The sequence below is a fragment of the Neolamprologus brichardi genome, chromosome 1 (genome assembly GCF_056152115.1).
Source record: "Neolamprologus brichardi isolate AB-2024 chromosome 1, ASM5615211v1, whole genome shotgun sequence".
Classification (NCBI taxonomy): Eukaryota; Metazoa; Chordata; class Actinopteri; order Cichliformes; family Cichlidae; genus Neolamprologus; species Neolamprologus brichardi.
The window spans coordinates 4,755,217-4,775,557 of record NC_142104.1 but is presented as its reverse complement, the minus strand read 5'-3'; the positions used below and the strand labels follow the sequence as shown (position 1 = coordinate 4,775,557).

General features: G+C 36.9%; 2 protein-coding genes across 2 annotated transcripts; one reads left to right on the top strand and one right to left on the bottom strand.

Moving 5' to 3' along the window:
* Window positions 1–621: 621 nt before the first annotated feature.
* Window positions 622–17,667, bottom strand: LOC102781107 (adhesion G protein-coupled receptor G2-like). Its single transcript, XM_087843830.1, has 16 exons — window positions 17,652–17,667; window positions 16,761–16,800; window positions 10,042–10,163; window positions 9,073–9,136; window positions 8,717–8,858; window positions 8,204–8,320; window positions 7,299–7,418; window positions 7,073–7,118; window positions 6,797–6,891; window positions 4,968–5,089; window positions 4,605–4,873; window positions 4,438–4,534; window positions 3,150–3,279; window positions 2,622–2,769; window positions 1,258–1,329; window positions 622–665 (listed from the first exon to the last, which is right to left on the bottom strand). Exons 1-16 carry the CDS (start codon window positions 17,665–17,667, stop codon window positions 622–624), a joined length of 1,644 nt encoding a protein of 547 aa, XP_087699956.1.
* LOC148106275 (sterile alpha motif domain-containing protein 3-like) lies at window positions 12,003–15,003 on the top strand. The gene is made up of 5 exons (XM_087843821.1): window positions 12,003–12,043; window positions 13,195–13,287; window positions 13,378–13,542; window positions 13,834–14,040; window positions 14,274–15,003. The coding sequence occupies exons 1-5, from the start codon at window positions 12,011–12,013 to the stop codon at window positions 14,466–14,468; spliced, it is 693 nt and encodes a 230-aa protein (XP_087699947.1). The 5' UTR covers window positions 12,003–12,010; the 3' UTR covers window positions 14,469–15,003.
* Window positions 17,668–20,341: the final 2,674 nt, after the last annotated feature.

Sequence of the window (20,341 nt, the reverse complement as noted above, 5' to 3'; positions counted from 1 at the left end):
AACATCATCATAGCTACATGCGGCTGTCTTCTTGTTTGATGGCAGATACTCCCTTTACCCTGGCCAAAAAGGCTAAAATGACCAAAGGAAAAGTGGGAAACAGCTAAACATGAGAGGTTTTTGGACAAAGTTGGTGTCCCCCCCCATTGTTTAAGCACTGCTTCCAGCCAAGAGTGATACCATAAATCCCCTATAGCTGCAGAAAAGGATAACATTGTTATCTTTTTACAAAAAACAGCTAAACATGAGAGGTTTTTGGACAAAGTTTGTGTTCTCCATTCTTTAAGCACTGATTTGAGCACCGTTTAAGCACCGGCACCGTTTCAAAAGCACCGGTTTGGTACTGGTATCAGATAAAACCTAAACGATACCCATCCCTAGTAAGAAGACACACCTGAAGATATATTTAAAAACTTCACATAAAATATGATAAAAATGTGCAGTAATTATCTAGATAACAATACCAGAATATCAGAATTACAAATGTCAGAGCTCTACACAACTAAAACTAAGATCAGATCCTTATGCATTGTATAAAAGTAGAATAGATGACTTGACAGAAAATGAACCAGGACCAATCTGGACAGAAAGATCAGGTCAGATCAGGATTTTCTGCAGAAATTATTCTCTCAGTTTCACCATTTCACAACTTTCACAGAATTGCCCTTCATAGAAGAAAAGAAACTTGAATAAACATCTTATCTAAACATAATATCTTGGAAAGATAAATCCCTCATCCCATTTCATTACACATGGTACATGGTTATACATGCAGACAATCTAAAGCCAAAATTATAATGTGAAATTAGGGAGTTCCCTGACTTTTATGCTGATGATATTCAGCTCTACTGCTCTTCTGAGCAGTAGAGCTGAACAGTTTATGGAAGTCCATAAACTGTCCTTTTAAAAACTGACTTTTAAAGCTTTGAATCATGACGCTCCTGTCTATATTTCTGATCTCTTAGAACCTCACACTCCCTTTTGCAGCCTGAGATCGTCTAATCAAAGGTTGTTGGTAGTTCCCCAAACACGTTTTAAAACCAGAGGTGATAGATCTTTTAGAGCGGTAGCCCCCAGGTTGTGGAATTCTCTCTCTCTGGGATTTTATTTATTCTTTTAAACATCATCTTAAGACTCACTTATTTAGATTAGCTTTTAATTAGATTTGTACTGTATGTATAAATCAATAAAGTAAAGTAAAGTAAATTCCATGAACACACTTCTCGAACTCTTGTTATTTGCTGTTGATCATCTTATTGGAGGAAGTTGCTTCAGCTGATTTTTTAAGCCTTCTTAATGAACATACAAACCACAGGAAGATGAAAAAACCTACAAGGCAAACAGAAGAGAGAGCAAGAGAGCGAGTAAAATAGAGGTTTGGACAGTGAGCAAGAAATACAAATCATGCAATAAACCTGATATTTCAACAGTGTCAGAAAACAAAAACAAACAAACAAAACACACCCCAACAGAAACAGTTGTATTGAAATCTGCTAAAAAATAGAACCATCTATTTGATAGTACAGTGGCTTGCAAAAGTATTCGGCCCCCTTGAACTTTCCCACATTTTCTCACATTACAGCCACAAACATGAATCAATTTTATTGGAATTCCACGTGAAAGACCAACACAAAGTGGTGTACACGTGAGAAGTGGAATGAAAATCATACATGATTCCAAACATTTTTGGTCTTTCACGTGGAATTCCAATAAAATTGATTCATGTTTGTGGCTGTAATGTGACAAAATGTGGAAAGGTTCAAGGGGGCCGAATACTTTTGCAAGCCACTGTAAATAATACTAACATTAAGACTAACAAGTGTGACTTTTCTTTAGTGTCTGTAAAATCATTTTTAACCCTTTCATGCATGAATTATGACTCTCAATCAGTTTTTTCATTTATCTTTAGGCATGAAAATGATTTTTGTCATTTTTTTAAACATGTAATTTTGTCTTTTTTAACATGGCAGGGTATGGAGTGACATGACACATCAGTGTCCAGTGTAGTGGTTAATGTGCAAGTAAACCATCAACAATGACACCAATACAAGAAAACAGCCTTCAAATAGCTGTCCACTGTAGTCACTACTATGCATGAAAGGGTTAAATACGCATTTTCTGGTTATTTCAACTTTTATTTCAACCATCTTTGTTCTCAGCCACATATCTAATTTAGATTCACTGGGGGACTGGATTTTATCTGGGCTTTGACAGGTAGGGTATGCCCCGAACTGCTTGCCAGTCCATCACAGGACTAATATAAAAGTCTTTTTATAATGTCATACAGTATTCTTGCAAAAGACCCCACATACCCAACTGATGTGACCACAAGGGAACCCTAACCCATATTTTGGGAGTCACTAGTGGTTATTTCATATTAAAGCCACCAAATCTGAAAAAAGTTTAGATCTGATCCTGTAGAATCGGCTGATTTTAATAAAGTCCTGCATAAATACGTTTGGCCTTTTAAAAACTGCGATGAATTAAGTTTACATTCATTTCACTTGTTAAAATCCACAATTATTTTCTGTTATTTTGGTTAGATTTAGTAGTCATTTTTGATTGAACACACACAAACACACACACAGAAGAACTAAATGAATGAAACATAATATACAGACCTTGCAGTGAGTTCAGGAAACAGAAAAGGTAGAGGGAAATGTTGGTCAGGTTACTGAACGAGAAGAAGACCAGGCCCCAGGTAATGCCGAGCAGAGCGCAGACACCCAGCAGGGGAAAAATTGCTTGCTTGGCGTTTTTGTGGCGAAGCTGCCCAAAAACAAAATGACACATGACACAGCAGATTAGAGACAAAATCTGAAACTAACAGAGGCCTTCACATGTGTTTTAAAGGTAATGACAGGAATTCTTCAGTATTTTTTTTTTGTTGTTGTTATTTATTTTTTATAGACACTGTAATGGAAATTAGGTTTTAGGTACTGAAATATTACTGGAATGTAAAAAGTTTATTTAAAAATCCACATTGAACCATTTCTCATGCAAAGAAATGAAAATTATCTCATTGTCAACTAATTGTTCATTGTTGGCGGGCTTATCAAAGGATACAATTTTGTGGAAGGATTTGGAAATTACTATAAGTATCAAAGGTTGAAGTTTATTTAAAAAAGGATTACAAGAATAACTCATACCTCTTTGTTATAACCAACATTCAAAACACGTTTGACTGTCACCATAAACATGATCATGTTAAAGAGGAACACCATGGTGAACAGTCCAGTAGTAGTGACCGCCTTCACTGTTTCATTAGCTATATAGCATCTACAAAGAAAGAAAACAGACGGTGATTTCATCTTACACAGTTAAACATATATATATATATATATATATATATATATATATATATATATTTTAGGGGTGCAACGATGCTCGTATCGATATTGAACCGTTCGATACAGTGCTTTCGGTTCGGTACGCATATGTATCGAACAATACAAAATTGAAATTTTTTTTATCAACTTTTCTTCTGACGATGCTGTCTGTGTTGAGAGCTCAGTGGATCTGCGTTCGACTACTCCGCCTGGGCTGCACTGTTGAGCGCAGATCCACTAAGCGCAGCACAATCTAGCAAGACAGAAGCTAAGCTCTCGTTGCAACATATCAAATTGAACCTCCCCCACCCTCATTCAGATCTGGCGTTTGGAACTATTTTGGTCTTTATGTGAAGTATGACCCTGAAGGTAAGCGAGTCATGGACAAAAGTAAAACAGTATGTCGGATGTGCCACGCAATGCTCAATTACATGGGTGGGAACTAGTGCGTTAGCGCAGTTAGCTCGTTAACGTGCTGGCCGTCCAGCCCCACACACGGGGCGATCCGCGGTAGCTCGTTAACAGAAATTTGCCGTGTTGTGGCGTTAACGTCATTTCAGATTAACGCTGACAGCACTAGTGGGAACACAACGAATATGACTGCACATTTACTCCGACATCATCCTAGTGCAAAGACAAGTGGAAGCAGCCAAAAACAACAAGCACGCATGCTACAAACTTTACCCGAGTCATTTAGACAGCCGTTAGCACATGATTCTCCTTATGGGGACCTGATATGTTTAATATGCTGCTGAGAATATAGCCCAGAAGAAGCGTATAGTATAGCTTTTATTTTGGAAAGAGCCATTTCTCTGTAATAAACTCTCTTTTCCAAAGATGAGTGATTTCTCGATCAGATAGATTTATTATTTTATCCCTTTGTTGTTCCAGCAACATTAAATTTAAAAACTGTACTTTTGACTTAAAATATATATTTATAATTTTAATAAATGACAAATTAAAAAAGCATGAACATTTTTTTGTATCGAAAAAATATCAAACCGAACCGTGAATTTTGTGTATCGTTGCACCCCTAAAATATATATATATATATATATATATATACACAGAGAGATTAATGACTCGGTGTAATAAGTATTTTCCTTACATTTTCATGTCATCATAGTTTAACCTGTCTAGAGGGACATGGCCATAAAAGCCTCTGTCTATGATCACCACCACTGACACAATGACTGCAGGAACACCTGAAACACAAGAATTGATTAGTCACGCACAAGTTTGCTGACTGCTTCCTGTTTGAAGGATTCCACTTACCCCATCCCACCACACTGAGTTTGAGAATGTATCTGCTGACTGTAATGTTGAAGATTTTGACTAAGAGAAGGTAGAGGTGGAACCCCTCCAAGGCCATCCAGGTGAAAGTGGCCAACAGGGAGTAGTGAAGGGCGAGAGCCATGTAGAAACAGAGCCAAGTGGAGGGGTGTGTTGCCACTGCCTGACTGGGCAGGAAGTGCAGGTTGAGGAGGATCAAGGCGATGACGAGATTGATGTGGATGTTCATAGAGACATCTTTTCTGAGCGTCCTGTTGGACAGAGAAGAAGGGATCTGTTGTAAATGACAACTTTCTTTGTCATATCTTGATGGGGAAAAAAACAAAAACAAAAACCACAAATTACCTGTTTGTGATGAAGAGTAAAACGGTAATGATCAGAGAAAAGAGAGACACGCTACAGCCAATCACAGAAACGTATGCTAATATCTCAATTTCTTCTTTTGAGACGTGCGCAGAAGGAGATGTCTGTGGAGCAAATACACTTTCACATTAACTGTTCACATTATTAGTGGCACAAAATTGAGGTTTTTAGATATTTTAAGTTTAGTGATTCTATATTTACTAGGTGGACAAATCCTAAAAATGTGGGGGTTATTTATTTAAGATAATTGTTTTTAAATGTGTTCATTTTACAAAATGTTTAAGTTTAGCCTTTTTCACTTTAACAACAATATTTCAGACCTAACTGCTTTTGTTACAATTGGCAAGTTAACTGGCATATTAAATCACCTCTGCTGTTTTTAACAGAAAGCTAATTAAATGTTACTGTATCCGTTATAATAAACTCACAACTTTTATTCCAGTAGCTGGTGTGTAGGGGTCATTAGCTTGTTGCCTGACCCAAGCTTTAGCTGTCAGACAGATTGCCTCACATTTGACACGGGAATGCATAGGTACACCGTGAATGAATGAGCTGACTGCATTCACGGTGTACCTATGCATTCATGCATAGGTACACCGTGAATGCAGTCAGCTCATTTGATTATTTTTGCGATTAGTCGACTAATCAGATCATGCATCCATTGGACATAAAACGTACAGCTTACTGCACCAGCATGCATTTGCTCTTATATAACTATCATTCGCTTACAGCTTTAAGTGTTTAAGGTATGTGCTAACTAAAAAAGACAAAATGATAGTTTATTAAATTTCAATGAAATTTGCAGATTGTTTCGGTGGAGTTTAATAAATTCAGCCGTCTGGTCCTTGCTATCTAAAATATAACGGGACACTGGAGTATATTCTCGAGCATCTCACACTTCTGATAATCAGCTGTCTGCTTGAAGTTTATTCAGCTGTGTAAAAACTATAACTTTAATCTCAGCCAAACCGATTTACTCAGGAACAAATAAAATACTAAAAAAAAAGCAAGACAATAACATTTTTAAGTTATCTAAGTGACTTATATATGTTTAACCTGAGAAGCGAAAGACAGCGGTGGGTTTGAAAAGTGTTTGCAGGGAGTCCGGTGTTCTCACTGGCGCCAGTGAGCCTTGAACCCCGCTTAGCTATCGAGCTAGTGGGTAACAGACGTCTCCGAAAACGCTTTTGAAAATATGTGGTGTCTTGATAAACTGAGCAGATATTTGAGGTTTACACAGCTACATTCCTGCCTGAAAATATGTTAAACGTTTATTTTGTGACCCAGAAAGAATAATACCAGTAATATTCAAACTAACTAGCTGCTGCTATTGTTGGAAACTGACCAGGGAAGCGCTATGAATTCTGGGACATATCTTCTTCTTCTTCGGGGTTTAACGGCAGCTGGCATCCTTGTACATGCAGTGCTGCCATCTTCTGTTTCGGTCCGTTATTACACTCTTAAATCCTACTACTTATTCCTGCGTCTTTTGGGATCTTACAAAGCTTCAAACGACGCGACGACTATTAAATCAGTCGTCGACGATTTTGATAGTCGACGTAATCGTGACTAGTCGACTAATCGTGGCAGCCCTAACCCTGGCAAACCTTCATAGCAAGCAATACTTGTTTAGTGTTTTCCTAAACTTTTAGATTTAACAAGCCTAACTGAGGCATGACAAAACTGTGATGTAATTCTTTTTAAAACTCTGCTTTTTATTTATTTCTTTAAAAGATTTCTTAAATTACTGGCACAATTTTATGCCTTTTTTTGTTCATTATTCTTTGTATAATAAAAAAGAATAAATCTACCATGAGAATGCCGAAGTATGTGAAATGGTTACAGGAACAGGTGACATCACTCTGACCATCAGTCCACCGAGTGAGACAGCCATCCGTACTGAAATCTGGTAAGTGAAACAAAAACAACTATTATCCATGAGATGCTGTCACCTCTTAATTATATCAGTTCACTCAGAAATCTGTAATGTTGAGTGAAACTAGAAACCCAGATGACTACAAATTTAAAACAGACATAGTTATGCTACATATTACTTTTTATGAGAGACATCATGCTTGATTACTCACTGTTTGTTGAAAAATTAAAGAACTGACAGGAGGGTTTCTGGGTTTTCTATGGCAAAAATAAACAGACATATAATAAATAACTATTTTATATCTGTTTAGTGTTATGCGTCTATATTTTTTTATTAACTTTTATTAATAATAATAATTTACACAGACTTCCATAATATTCAGGATTATATATCTATATGCAAGAGTGGAACAAATGATGAAATGAAATTATAATTACATTTATATCCTTAAAGTTTATGGTGATGTTGACAGGATCCTGAAGACCTGATATTGGCTTGCCTGCACTCAGGATAACCAGTCTTTGATCATATGCATCATATAACACTCCCGCATCAGTCTAGAATGCAACACATACATCAGTTCATTTGAAAGTTTGTTCATAATGATTTTATGTAAGATGTTTATACAATTCCAACTGTGCAAAAGGGGAAAGCAACTCAGAGATAATGTCACACTGTTTTGAATCTGTCATTTACATCTTAGTAAAAACAAGAGGTTTTTCTTTTCCCGTGTACTACTACTCTACTCCCTAAATTCAAATTTTTCTAAATTTGTATTGCTTTACATTTTGATTTACATAATACCAAAAGATCAGCTTCTTGTGCACCACTGTGTTTGAGTAACTCTTCCTCTTTTTTCAAAACATAATTCAGCCTGCATGATGTGTAACACAACCCTTAACCCATTTACTTATTTTCCTTTGTAATAATAATAAAGTAAATTATGTACAAAAATACTGAAAAGAATTCTGAATGACTGTGAACTTTCACTAATTTAAGTCGATGACGTTTGTCCTCCAATGGCTAAAAAGGCAGCGAATGATATACAATCAATCACAAAAACAATGTATGTGAATTTGCAGTTGGAGTTACGTGCAGAAATAAACTATAAACACTACAACAGTAAAAGATAAATCAGGTTTAAAAATGGTACCTGCTCACAAATCAAATAACAAAATAGCTCCCCAATACCCAGTCGGATCAAGTATCCATGCGATTCATTGGAACAAGCTTGATTTAGAACTCAAAACATATTTCATATTGACTGTGAGAAAATTGTGGAGAATTTTATACACAACAGAAGAAGCAAAAGTATTTTACATAAGTCCATATGCTGCCCTACCCTGTTTGTTTCAGGCAACTTAAACAAGGAGAACACAATCTTGTCCTGTGGTCCAATATCCAGAGTGCTTGGTAGCTGAACGTGCACTTTGCTCTTGGGGACCTGACTCAATCCTACCTTTATCATTCCCAAAAACAGAGGGAGAAATATTGCACGTGAATACATGAAATAGTATGATAGAACTGTCATAGCTACTGCACAATTAATGGTATTTAAAAGGCTTTTTGAAGTATTAATAGCAAGGAAATTTAGAAATGGAAATTTGTTCAGTGATGTAATAATTGATAAGAAAATAATATGACCTGCAAATTGTGCTCAAGGCAATGTCAATCAAAGCAGTAATCAGTAAAAGTCATCATCTGAGATCAAAGTGTCTGTACACATTGTTTAAATATCTTCTAACAGTTGTTGAGATATTTCAGCCCAAGCCAAAGAAATGTTTGGACGTGATTAGTATTGCTCCCAAAAAGTGAAAACAGCAGTGTCAATCCTTTCTGTCTTTTGGGTTTTTACCTCATTGTCACTGGCATAAATTTCAAGGCCTGTAAAGGTACCATTGGGTTTGAAGAGGAGAGCCACAAAATTGCCTGAAGATATATTTACGACTCCTTTTACTGGAGTTTCTTCTAGAATTTTTTCTAGGGTCTGCAAGGCTCTGGTGGAAAAGGACAAGAATATTTTATCACAAGTATTATATTAGTTTACACCCTGTCATCGATTCAATAACACAAAATATTCTTAATATTACCAAATTCTTCATGTTTAATGTAAAGTGTTTTACAAATTGCACTCAGACACAAATGTTCAAACACCAAATTTTGACAAACTGAAAAAAAAAATCATGTATTTAGGGTGAATAAAATGCTTACTCAGCAGGGTTTGTTTGGGTTGAACCTTCCAGGATGTTTGTTGTATACCTCATACAGCAGCTGGCTGTAAAGTAATTAAAGGAAACAATATGAATTACCTTTTTATGGGGGTATTACATTTCAGCTCAAAATAGACATTATTCATTCTATCATGAATTTTCAGTCCATTTACTTCTTTGTGCAAAAGAAGTAAATGGACTGGTTCTGGTTCTTCTCACCTAATGGAATAGTCCAGAGGTGAGTGGACTATTTAAGCAGGTGAACGCAGGTGTTCAGGAAGGAAGGACCAGGTCAGTGTAGCTGTATGCAGTTTGACCTTAATTTCCGTTGATTTAAGTTTAGTTATGTTTATTTGAACTGAGTTAATTATAGAGTTGAGATTTTTTTAAATTTATTTTTTGTAAATATGGTTTGGTCACAAAATGGTGAATAAATCACTTGCTACACTGGACAGCATCTTACTCCTGCACTTCTTTGGCCGCTTAAGTCAAGTTCTACCACATATAGTGGCAGCAGCAGTGGGTTTCCAGGCCAATTAATAAGTGGAGAAGGTGTCTACCCAAGCAAAGAGACGGCTTGTTCCAGAATGTGAAGCAGGTGATTTACAAGATGGCAGCGACCAACAAGGGGCAGTAAGTGGCTATATTGATGGACAAGAGAATGTGGCTGAATTGTCCAAACGTTTGCGCTCTGATGCAACAGCAGGCTGAACTCGATGCTAAACTGGAGCAAGAGCACAACCACCAGGAGGATAGATGGAGGCAAATCCGGCATCAGTTTGCCCAGGTTCAACAGCAGGTGCAGCAGGGCAACCAATAGCGTCAGTTGCTTGAAGTTCAAGCATCTACATCTGCTTCTTCAAGAGGACCTACTCCAGAACCATCTCCCAGCACACAAGAATCAAATAAGCTTCTGTCTCTTCTCAGTTTACTTAAGATAAAGTTAAGAGAAATTCATTAAACCACTTACAGAATGTTTCATTACAAACTGAACTGCAATAATTGCCACAGGAAGCTCCTGATACACAGCTCCAGGAGAAACTTCCATGAGATACAAAAGACAACATCCACCAAAGCATGCAACATGTTATCCTGGGGAAATGGAGAGAATCAGTTTAGAACAACAACAACAAAACACCACTTATTCATTTATAGTTACATGTTTTTTTTTATCAATGTGAATAGGCCTTGTGATAAACTTCATCATCATCAGTCCAATGTGAAGAGCATCTGTTTATATAACTATCACCCCAATTTCAATTATAGCTGGGCCACTGTGTTAAATGTAAATGTAAACAAAATGCAATGATTTGTATTATAAATATACATTTGATTATAAATATGAACCCATATTTTATTCACAATAGAACACACACAAAACATCTAACATTTTTAAGCTCAGAACATTTTAAGAAAAAAAAATAAGGTAATTTTGAGTTTGATGGCAGGAACCCTTCTCAAATAGTTGGGACAGGCTTGGGTGCACGGTGCAAGATGCTAGAATGCCATAAATTGGCATGCATAGTATACAGCAGTGGTTCCCAAACTTTTTTTGCTGGGCCCCCCTTGTTTTACAAGAAAAATGTTCGCGCCCCCCCTCGCGCGCGCGCGCACGCAAGAACACATCCTCCAACCACACACACCCATATTTTGCTCCATTGCGGTTTATTTCACACCTCAAACATTTAGTAAACAATTAAGCAAATACAAGTAATATGCAGGTAGCAAGAAAATAAACTAATAAAGTCTTTTATGCTACGTCGGCACCTACATTTTTAAAAACGCAGCTGTTTCGTCCACACATAAACGGCGTTTCGAATCACCGAGAATGGAGATTTTTTAAAACTCCTTTTTTGCGCTTATGTGTGGGCGAGGAATATAGAGTTCGTCATGCAACGTCAAAGGTAAGTGCCTTTTTTCACGTCACGCTGTGCGCACGTTATTGTTTACATGAGATGAATTGCAGAATGGCAGATAGAGACGAAATACTGTTAATCTGACTGTCTGCAGGTTTTACATGCTTACATACACTCTCAGAAATAGAGGTACGAGAGAAGAACATTTTTGTACCTATAGGTACATTATTTTTAAATGTTCCCTTAAAAGTACAATACTGGTCTTTAAAAGTCCAGAAATGCCCCTTTAAAGGTTCGATTTGATATAAAGTACAAATCTGTACCATTTTGACCTGTACTGCAGTGACAGTGGCAGAATGTGGTAATGGGTCAGCATGGGAAAATCTGGATGGGCCTGGTTAATTGTAAAATTCATATGAGATGTGAGTGTGCTCATAAAAGCTACATGGTATAATCAAATCTGTTGGTCCTCTCTCTGTAAATTATCCTATGATGCAAAGAATATCTGTAACCTACCTTTGTGTAAGTTATGTTAAATTATATTAAAAAAAACCCACACACACACAATGACATGCAGGCACAACCAAATGATGTTAAAAAAAACTGGTCCATTTCCATTTCATTAAGTTCCAGTTATAATTTTTAATGTTTTAAATCTTGGTTGTAGCCTTCAAAAACGTGAAATCATTTTACTGTTATGTTTGGCCATTTACTTTTTCGCTTTTACTACATCCTAGAATTGTTCATTAATTGTGAGGTTTTTATGGAATTTGCAACATCAAGTTAAACCGAGGTTCTTTGGAAGTTAAAATGTCAAGCAGATTTTTATGTTACGGTAACTACATTTTGTAAGTTACAAATATAGTTCGCCAAGACAGCATAACGGTTTCTAAACAACTGCGCATTAATACCACAATGTTGTATTTTCATGTGTCAAGTTCGCAATGCGCATTAATCCCAAAGGCTGAAAAACCATTAGCGATAAGTGCTCCGCCTCCGCGCCGACTAGCGTTGACGCAGAAAATGACTCTCAGGGGTTATCGACGGAGGAGCCCCTCAAAAAGTTGACGGAAGAAGGCATTGATGTGTCAGACGACGAGGCGCAAAGGTTTTGAGGTAAGTCGGGTGTGATTTTGTGTTTTTATAAAAATTACAACGTGTAATTTTACAGTGGAGTTAGCAAAAGTCCGAAGAGCTAGATTTAAAATGGGTGAAAGCTAGCAGTTAGCTAAGTTTTAAACAAAGAAAGGTACAAATGTGGACTATTTAGACTGTTGGTGGAATGTTCAACGTCTGTCTGCCCGCCGTATTCGAGTGTTTTATCAATAAATAGTGACTAACCGTGTACAACAATGTAAAAAAATCAATAATTTCTCAAAACATGCTAGTATGTAAATATAGCTATTAACAAAATCGTTTTCTAAGCCAAATATATTGCATCTAACTTGTTTCCCGCTCAAAGGGATTTTAAACAATGGAAGGTACACATTTGTACCATTCCACCTACTTAGTGGGATTTTCGAATATGAGAGCTGTAAGCTCTGCACAGGGACAGTGTCTGCAAACACCTGTGATGCCAGCTAGCTGCTCGATCAGGGATCGATTTATAATTTCAAATAAACAAAATCAAGGAGGCAAATTGTGGGCAGCAAAAACAGACAAGATAGCCTAGGATTCTATTCTCCCGCAGAGTCGCTTGGATCTCAAAGAACCAGTCCAGAAAGAACAGAAGTACCGAAACAAAATAATTGGGACTCTTTATGAAATGCTGTCACAGTACACAATGTAAGGGTTCCTTTCTGAATAATTACATTAATTTCTTAATATTAATATTGCTGTTGTACGAGAGGCAGAGAACAAATGGTTAGCCCATCTGCCTCCCAATCTGGAGACCAGCGTTCGAGTCTGGCGTGACACATGGTTCCAATGAACTGGCAATAGTGGTAAAACCATACATCCTGTGTCTCCAGACCTTGTCTGGACTATGATATCCAAAGTGTTCATTTTCGAATTTGCTCAAGAGTAAATTAATAATTCAGGACTGCAGTCAATTAATTAATGAAGTTTGGGAGAGGTGTGGCTGTTTGTCCATGCCCATTTTTTCTAAAATTAAAATCAACTTTAGCTACATTGATTTGACATTGGTCTATAACATACTATTTACAGTAATAACAATATGATTAGAAGAATTGAAGAACATAAAAGCCCCCAGGAAAGGATAAGAGTAATCAGTGTGCTGTGGGTTGTTTTTCTTATGTTTGAAACAGGTACCCAACCCACTCAGACTACATCCAGGTCATCAAAGCCCATCAAAGATTGTGAAGTATCCTTTCTTAAGAGATGTACACGGAAATGGTTATGTGAGTACCTCTCCTTTTTTGTTTCTTTTATAGATTATATTAATATAAAGTAAGCATAATTAACTACTTATATACATTTGAAACAACTAGGACACCTGGCACGGCCAACTCAAGAGAAAGTTCAAAGCAGAACGGGCTCCCCTAATCAGCAACGAAGAAGTGAACCGGGTTAAAGAAAAGTTTGGACGCACGCAGAAACATCGGACCACAGAGGAATCCAGCAGCTCCTATCTGAAGAGACTGAAGCCCTCTCTCGTAAGTCCTCACACCCTCAGCCTCTAAGAGCTAAGGTAACATATGTAGTCTTATTATGTTCACTGTAAAGCTAAAAGTAAACATTAATTGAAAGAAACATGTTAACAGATAACATTAACATAGAAAAAGGAACTTCACAGTTGATTTAACAAAAGTCTGCTCAACTTGCAATTCCTATTCAACATTATTGCATTTTTTTCCAAAGCATTTGGTGTACAAATTACTGCATTTCGAGTAACATTAACTTATCAGATTTTACTTATGATAATACTGATATCTGCTTTGACAAAGGATTCGTGCTTTGTGGGGGAAGATGCAGCCTTCATTGATGCTCATATCAAGGTGCTAAATGATCAGCACAAGAAGCTACATCCTGACACAGCACTGGTGAAAGACCGCATGACAAAAACCTTTGCATGGAGACGTCGAGAGGTAGCTGAAGGAATGTGTACTGTGGACCTATTAAAGAGATATCCATTCCTGGGGACATCTGCAGGGGTAAGAATTGTTAAGATGATTGGGGAAACAGCTAATGATTTTTTTGTCTCTAAATCTGATTATTTTTTTCTGTACTAACTGATTAATCAATCTGTTCATTATCTTTAGAATTTTTGTTCAAGGGTTAAAGCACTTTACATTTATCTCCAGTCTGTGTCTTTAAACATGTCAAAAGTTTAAATCCTCAATGTAAAATGTCATTCTTTTGTCTATTCTGCTCTTTTCATTTCCAGTTGTGTGATGAGGTTGATTTAATGCATCCCTGCCAAGACAACACCTGTCGCCGCTTTAGCGAAAACTTCACTGCTGTTCTTCAAAATGTTCTTCAAATGACCAAGGATTTGCCACTGAAGAAGGTCTACATGGAGGCAAGAGAGAATGCACTGGCTGAAGACATTACAGGTGCTAATTTGACCTCATACAAATAGTAAATTTTGTGACAATTCATTTGCTGTCAGTGCTGGGAGTTTTCTTCAGATAGGTTGCTTGTTGACTTTGAACATTCACTCAGCACAAGTGTCAGTGTGCCATTTTCATCTCTGCCAGGTGACTTACAGAATGCTCTGGAAATGAACAAAAGTTTTACAGATGTGCATTTTCAGGATAAAGTGCTTCAGCGTCTGTCTGCTATATCTGTCAGCAGTGTCAAATATGAACTTGAGGATGTTTTTGTAGTTGGCCATGTGCACACTGAAGCCATACCTATATTCTTTAAAATCAAGTATATTTTGAATGTTGATACTTGTTGGGTATTGTGTGGGAAACTGGTACTTCCTTGCACTTTATGAATGTCATTTCCATGCTTACCAAGTGGCAGTTGACAATGACTGGATCCTGTTCAATCCAGGAAATGAATTAGACTTTCAAGCTCTAGACACCTATTTAGTTTATGATAGGCTGTTTGTGTCCTTGAGGTATTCTGTGTGACGTGATTGCAAGCACATTTTCCACTTTGTCTATATATATGGCATATATGTATATATATATATATTCTGGCTTGATGAAGTAGAGCAAAACATTTGTGTGCACAGTTTTTTTTTTAAGTACATGCCATCTCTGTGATCCGTCAAAACATTGTGTTCAGGTGTTTAATGTCTTTTTGTGATTGTTTACTTTTTTTAAATGAATGTATTTTTCTTGACATGTCCTATGGCAATATACGAATGTAATCAAGGATGTATTCCTGTGGTTGTTTAAATGCTTTGATGTGATTCTTTTATCGAAAATAAATGGTTAAATAACCAAATATTTTGGACTATTGGGGGTACATTTTTGTCTCTTTAGGTACGAAATAGGTTGTCGCTGGGGGGGTACCCTCATAGGTACCCTATTGTACCCTTTTCAAGGGAACATTTCTGTACTATAGTTTGAAGGTACATTTATGTCTTAGGAAAGTACATGATTGTACTTCAGATGGTACAACTTCATAAGGTACAAAAATGTACCAAGCCTAAAGGGTACAGAAATGTCCCACAAAAAGGAACACCCCCAGCGACAAGCATTTGTACCCTTTTTGGTACACTTTGGTACCCCTATTTCTGAGAGTGTATACATGCAGTTACTGTCCCTCCATTTAGAAAGGCAGAGGCATCACGGTGTAATTATTTTACATGTAGTTGTTTTTTTTCCTGTGTAATAATATTCAACATTGCTATCAATACATTTTTCAAAAAATCCCTCTGCAAAATGGGTTCAAAAACGTAAACAACTGTGGGATACTGTTTGTCCGTGATTTGAACCGGGGGAACAAATCGTGGCAGGATCAGCCTGATATTATTTGTATCCCACTGTAACTTTACTGTATAAAGAGCTAACATCTCCAAAATGTCAGGAGTAGTCATTACAACAAGTGTTTGTGAACTACAAATCAAGAATGTGGGATCCTGTTTGTCCGTGATTTAAACAGCCCAGCGCTGCTCCCGACAAAGGGAAAACCAATCCTGCAGGGAGACCTACCTCTGCACTTGTGCAGGTGAAATCAAAGGGAAGATATGCTTCACCATATTTTCTAGTCTTTGGCTTAGAATGAAGTTGGTTTGGAAACATATTCAGCGATGCTTCATCTCCTGCTTTGCGTTTGTGTGGGCGCCCCGTGCTAGCAGTGTCCAAGCCTTGTTTTTTTGTTTTTTTTTTCCCTTTTCATGCCGCGCCCCCCCTGCAATGGCTCTGCGCCCCCCCTAGGGGGCGGGCCCCACACTTTGGGAATGTCTGGTATACAGGAACATCTGTGCCGAGCATGACCTGAAGGCCCCAGGGTCAAAATGGGACGAGCTTCCCGAGTGTGGTTAAGAATGACCAAGCTATGATCCTATATATAAGATGTTATTGTTTATATTGACAATTTGATGCAATTGCCTTCTGACATCAAACAGGCAGAGAATTGGCGTGTTATCCTTATTTGTAATCCTTATTTAAATGAAAAATGTTTTGGATGTGGAATACTCATCCAATGGAATGGAATATATGAAAATAACAATAGCAACAACTACAATAATCATAATGATAATGATTATTATATTCATAGAAAAATATGTTTAGAATAAACATGCATGTAGAAACCCCCACAATCTTACTGGCATGTACCTTTGCAAAAATTATCAATAGGCAACTTTTAGTCCTGATATTCATATTTATTTTGTGTTCTTAAACTAGCATTAAACAGATTAAATACTTAATAAATAAAGCATCTCTAACATAAAGAGAACAAAAATGAAGCATACCCTTGCATGATGCTAGATGCCCTTGTAGAATTCATTTCCCCTGAAAAGTTAATGGAACACGAATTATGTAACAATTGGAAAAAAAGAAAATGAGTAAACCTGCTGTCTTTGACAATGTTTTTGGTAAATTTATAAAAAAATGACATCATAATGTCTGTTTTCAGCTACACAAAAACTTGCCTCCTATTAATGTCAGAAAGGTTTCCAAGAACACATAGTAAAGGTAAATTTCTTGTGCCTTTGTTTAGATTCCATATATATCTTATTTTATGTCACTTTGACCTTTGATTGTACTTCAGATTATTTAGATACTTTTTGCATTTAAGAAATGCTTTCTTTCAGTTCAATTCAATTTTATTTGTACAGCACCAATGGCTTTGCAAATTATACCAGAGCTCACTGTCTCATTAATGGCTTATTTACATCATGGACCTCTGCTCTCTAAAACTGGCCTAGATGTTACACTGTCTGTGAAGCTGGATATCAGAAGTAAGTGCTAAAAGTTTACTTTTTAAGGAATATGTGTAGCGCCATTGTCTTTCAGTATGGTGTCTTGTGGTGGTTGTGCCTAACAAACTTCCATTACATTATGTTAGATCTAGAACCTAGACACAGAAGAGACAAGTCAGAGGAAAATAAGGACGCTAAAACTAAAAATGAGTCTAAGGAGATCATATTTGGGATGCAACAATGAGTTTTATGTTAAAAAACCGAGGATGCACTGTCCTCTTCCTCACTAAAAAAGGCATCAATAAGTAAACCAGTTACACATAAACTAGTACTGGACACATAAAAACACATACGACGAAATACTCTAATTCAATACACTAAAGGACAATACACAAAGCTAAAAGAGCTCTCTAATATAAGGAGAACAACATGATAGCCTACCCTTTTTGGATCTCATTGTAGAAATGATTTCACCTGAAAACAATCCTGACAGCAGGAAAAATACAAATGAGTAAACCTGCTCCGCTTGGAGAGATTCCTGCCAAGTTCATAAAATCACATGTAAACTACCTGAAACAAGAGGCGGAACTATCAACATATATCTATCGCTACTACTCTCTATTTTCAGGTTGGGCTTGTCCCTTGTCATTCGCCAGCTCTGTTTGAGCTGTTAGAGTTTTTTAAACACCAGACAACCTTCCTGATGCAACCCCAAAGAGAATCTGTGTTGCAAAACAGAAAAAAAAAATATAGAAAGAAATAAGAGTTGAAAAACATGGACACCTAACAGCTCCCCTAAACAAAGCCAAAACATCTCTATCGCCTGCTGCTCTCTGGCTGCCGGTAACGTGCAATACTGATTTCTATTCCGATCTGATAGCAAGTAAAATTCAGGATGGCATTGATGATACAGTATACTATAATGTATACCTTTTGTTATGAATAAAAGACATCAGACTTCTTGTTCTGATTAATTAGAAAGAATTATTATGCAAGAAATAAAAAAAACTATGAAAAGTAAGTACCTACATTTTCAAATCAATCATTCAATTAACAATAAAAAATGAGTGTGACTGATTGAAAATCATAAAACAACTGAGAAACATTTTATTAATACAGGTTATATTGATCTATCTTATGTATGAAATATTATAAGTTGTAGCTTACAGCTACTGCATATATTTTAATGATACCCAACCTACGTAATGCTCTTTAAATGCTCTACGCTACATCTTTACCTGACTAAATCTAGTCCAACTGAATCCATGTGATGGCAGGGACACACATATGACCCCCAAGCTAAACTAATACAGCTATGTACTGTAGCATGTATTTAATTACTAATTTCATAACCATATTTGTGAATATAAATTTGAACAAATGGGATTCTGTAATATTTATCATACGAGGAAGTCCCTGTTGTTTAAATGTCAACAGAACGTCAACACTTTCCAAATTCAGCTACACGTGTGCTTCCAGCTCCACATTTTCTCCCGCTGCACCTGGAAGCACACGAGAGCTGTGACGCATTTATACAGCTGTATTTTACATATCACCGTGACAGGTTTGTCAAGTAGCTTCTGTCAATCGTTCCGATGAACCCGATAATATAACTACTTTTCACTGTTTTTCCGTTAATGTTAAAGTATAAATGTACCCTAAATTATTAAAATGTGAATATTTTAAAATGAGAATCAATTCTAGAGAATAAATATCTGGTATTGGAGGAATCAATATTCCAGTATTTATCTGCACACCATTATCCCACAGACTGAAAGTTGATGTATCCTTTGACCTACAGACCAGAGCGAGGATATTGGTGTGGAGTTGTGGAAGCAGTGGGGAGTGTAGCTGCTTCGTGTGAGCTTGTGGGCCTCAGCCGCAGTAAAGCTAGCTGCTGGTAGTGACAGGATGGGCCTGTGGGCCCCTGGAAGTGCCCCCTCGTGGTTGTGGTTGTGTTCTTTGTTGTTGCGACCTTTTTTCTTTTTCTAGTGTTATTGGAAGAACGTACGGTGGCCCCTAGAGACAAAGCACGTACAAACTCCAAAACACTTGCAAACTCCAAAACACTTGCAAACTCCAAAACACTTGCAAACTCCAAAACACTTGCAAACTCCAAAACACATGCAAACTCCAAAACACTTGCAAACTCCAAAACACTTGCAAACTCCAAAACACTTGCAAACTCCAAAACACATGCAAACCCCAAAGCACATGCAAATTCCAAAACACAACGGAAGTGCTCCAGGACGCTAGGGGCAGTGTTGAGCTCAATTTGCAAAATAAACGGCAAGTTTGTCTGTATGGGACGGTCTAGTCTCCGTCGCGCTTCCCAGGTTGCCTAGCAACCATGATACTAACCGCTGGAAACATGTCATACAACTTTGTTTGACAGAAATGAAGGAAAACATATTTTGTTCATTTGTTTGTTTCTACAAGAGCTTTGTGTGATTTGATAAGTATCTGAGGCTGAGACCACAGGACAGTAAAACATGATTTTTGGGCTTCATTTCTGTACTGAACAGTCATTTAAGATTAGTTAGTAAATAACAATTAGCTAATGTTGTTCATGAGACTAAAGTCATATCACTTTGGTAATGTAACTATAATATGGCCAATATTATAGTTATTATTTTAATCATTATGAGCTATTACAGCAGTGAACAACTCTGTGTCAAATACTGAGCCTCAGTACAGATTCAAGTTGCAGTTATTTATATGTCTTATCACCTTAAATCTTCACTCAAAGACAAGTATATTTGACAGTGCATATATAGGTGTATCATATATAAGAGACAAATGTTGTTCCTTCAGTATGTTGGCATTACTAAATTTGGCTCATTGCTTACATATATTTATAAAAAGAAAATGTACAAGCTGTGATAACTGTTTCTGATAAAATGAAGAGTAGACTGATATATTGAATATTCCTTTATTGGGTGAGAAAATCAGACCATGTCATAACTGCTTTAAGTCATACAGAATAGATATCAGAGCCTTACACAGGCTGACTTCTGCTAAATGGGTCAAACTGGGCAGAAAGTATACAAACACATAACATCCTTATAGAATATGATGTAACACTATAGATCAACTTACCTCAGAATATATAAAGCATATAAACAATTACA

Coding starts and splice junctions, on each gene's coding strand:
- LOC148106275 (XM_087843821.1), top strand. CDS start 12,011: ATGTGTCAGACGACGAGGCGCAAAGGTTTTGAG. Junction 13,288..13,377: donor ATGTACACGGAAATGGTTAT/GTGAGTACCTCT, acceptor TGAAACAACTAG/GACACCTGGCACGGCCAACT. Junction 14,041..14,273: donor TCCTGGGGACATCTGCAGGG/GTAAGAATTGTT, acceptor TTTCATTTCCAG/TTGTGTGATGAGGTTGATTT.
- LOC102781107 (XM_087843830.1), bottom strand. Junction 8,321..8,716: donor TTTATGCCAGTGACAATGAG/GTAAAAACCCAA, acceptor GGAATGATAAAG/GTAGGATTGAGTCAGGTCCC. Junction 6,892..7,072: donor CTTTAATTTTTCAACAAACA/GTGAGTAATCAA, acceptor TTCACTTACCAG/ATTTCAGTACGGATGGCTGT.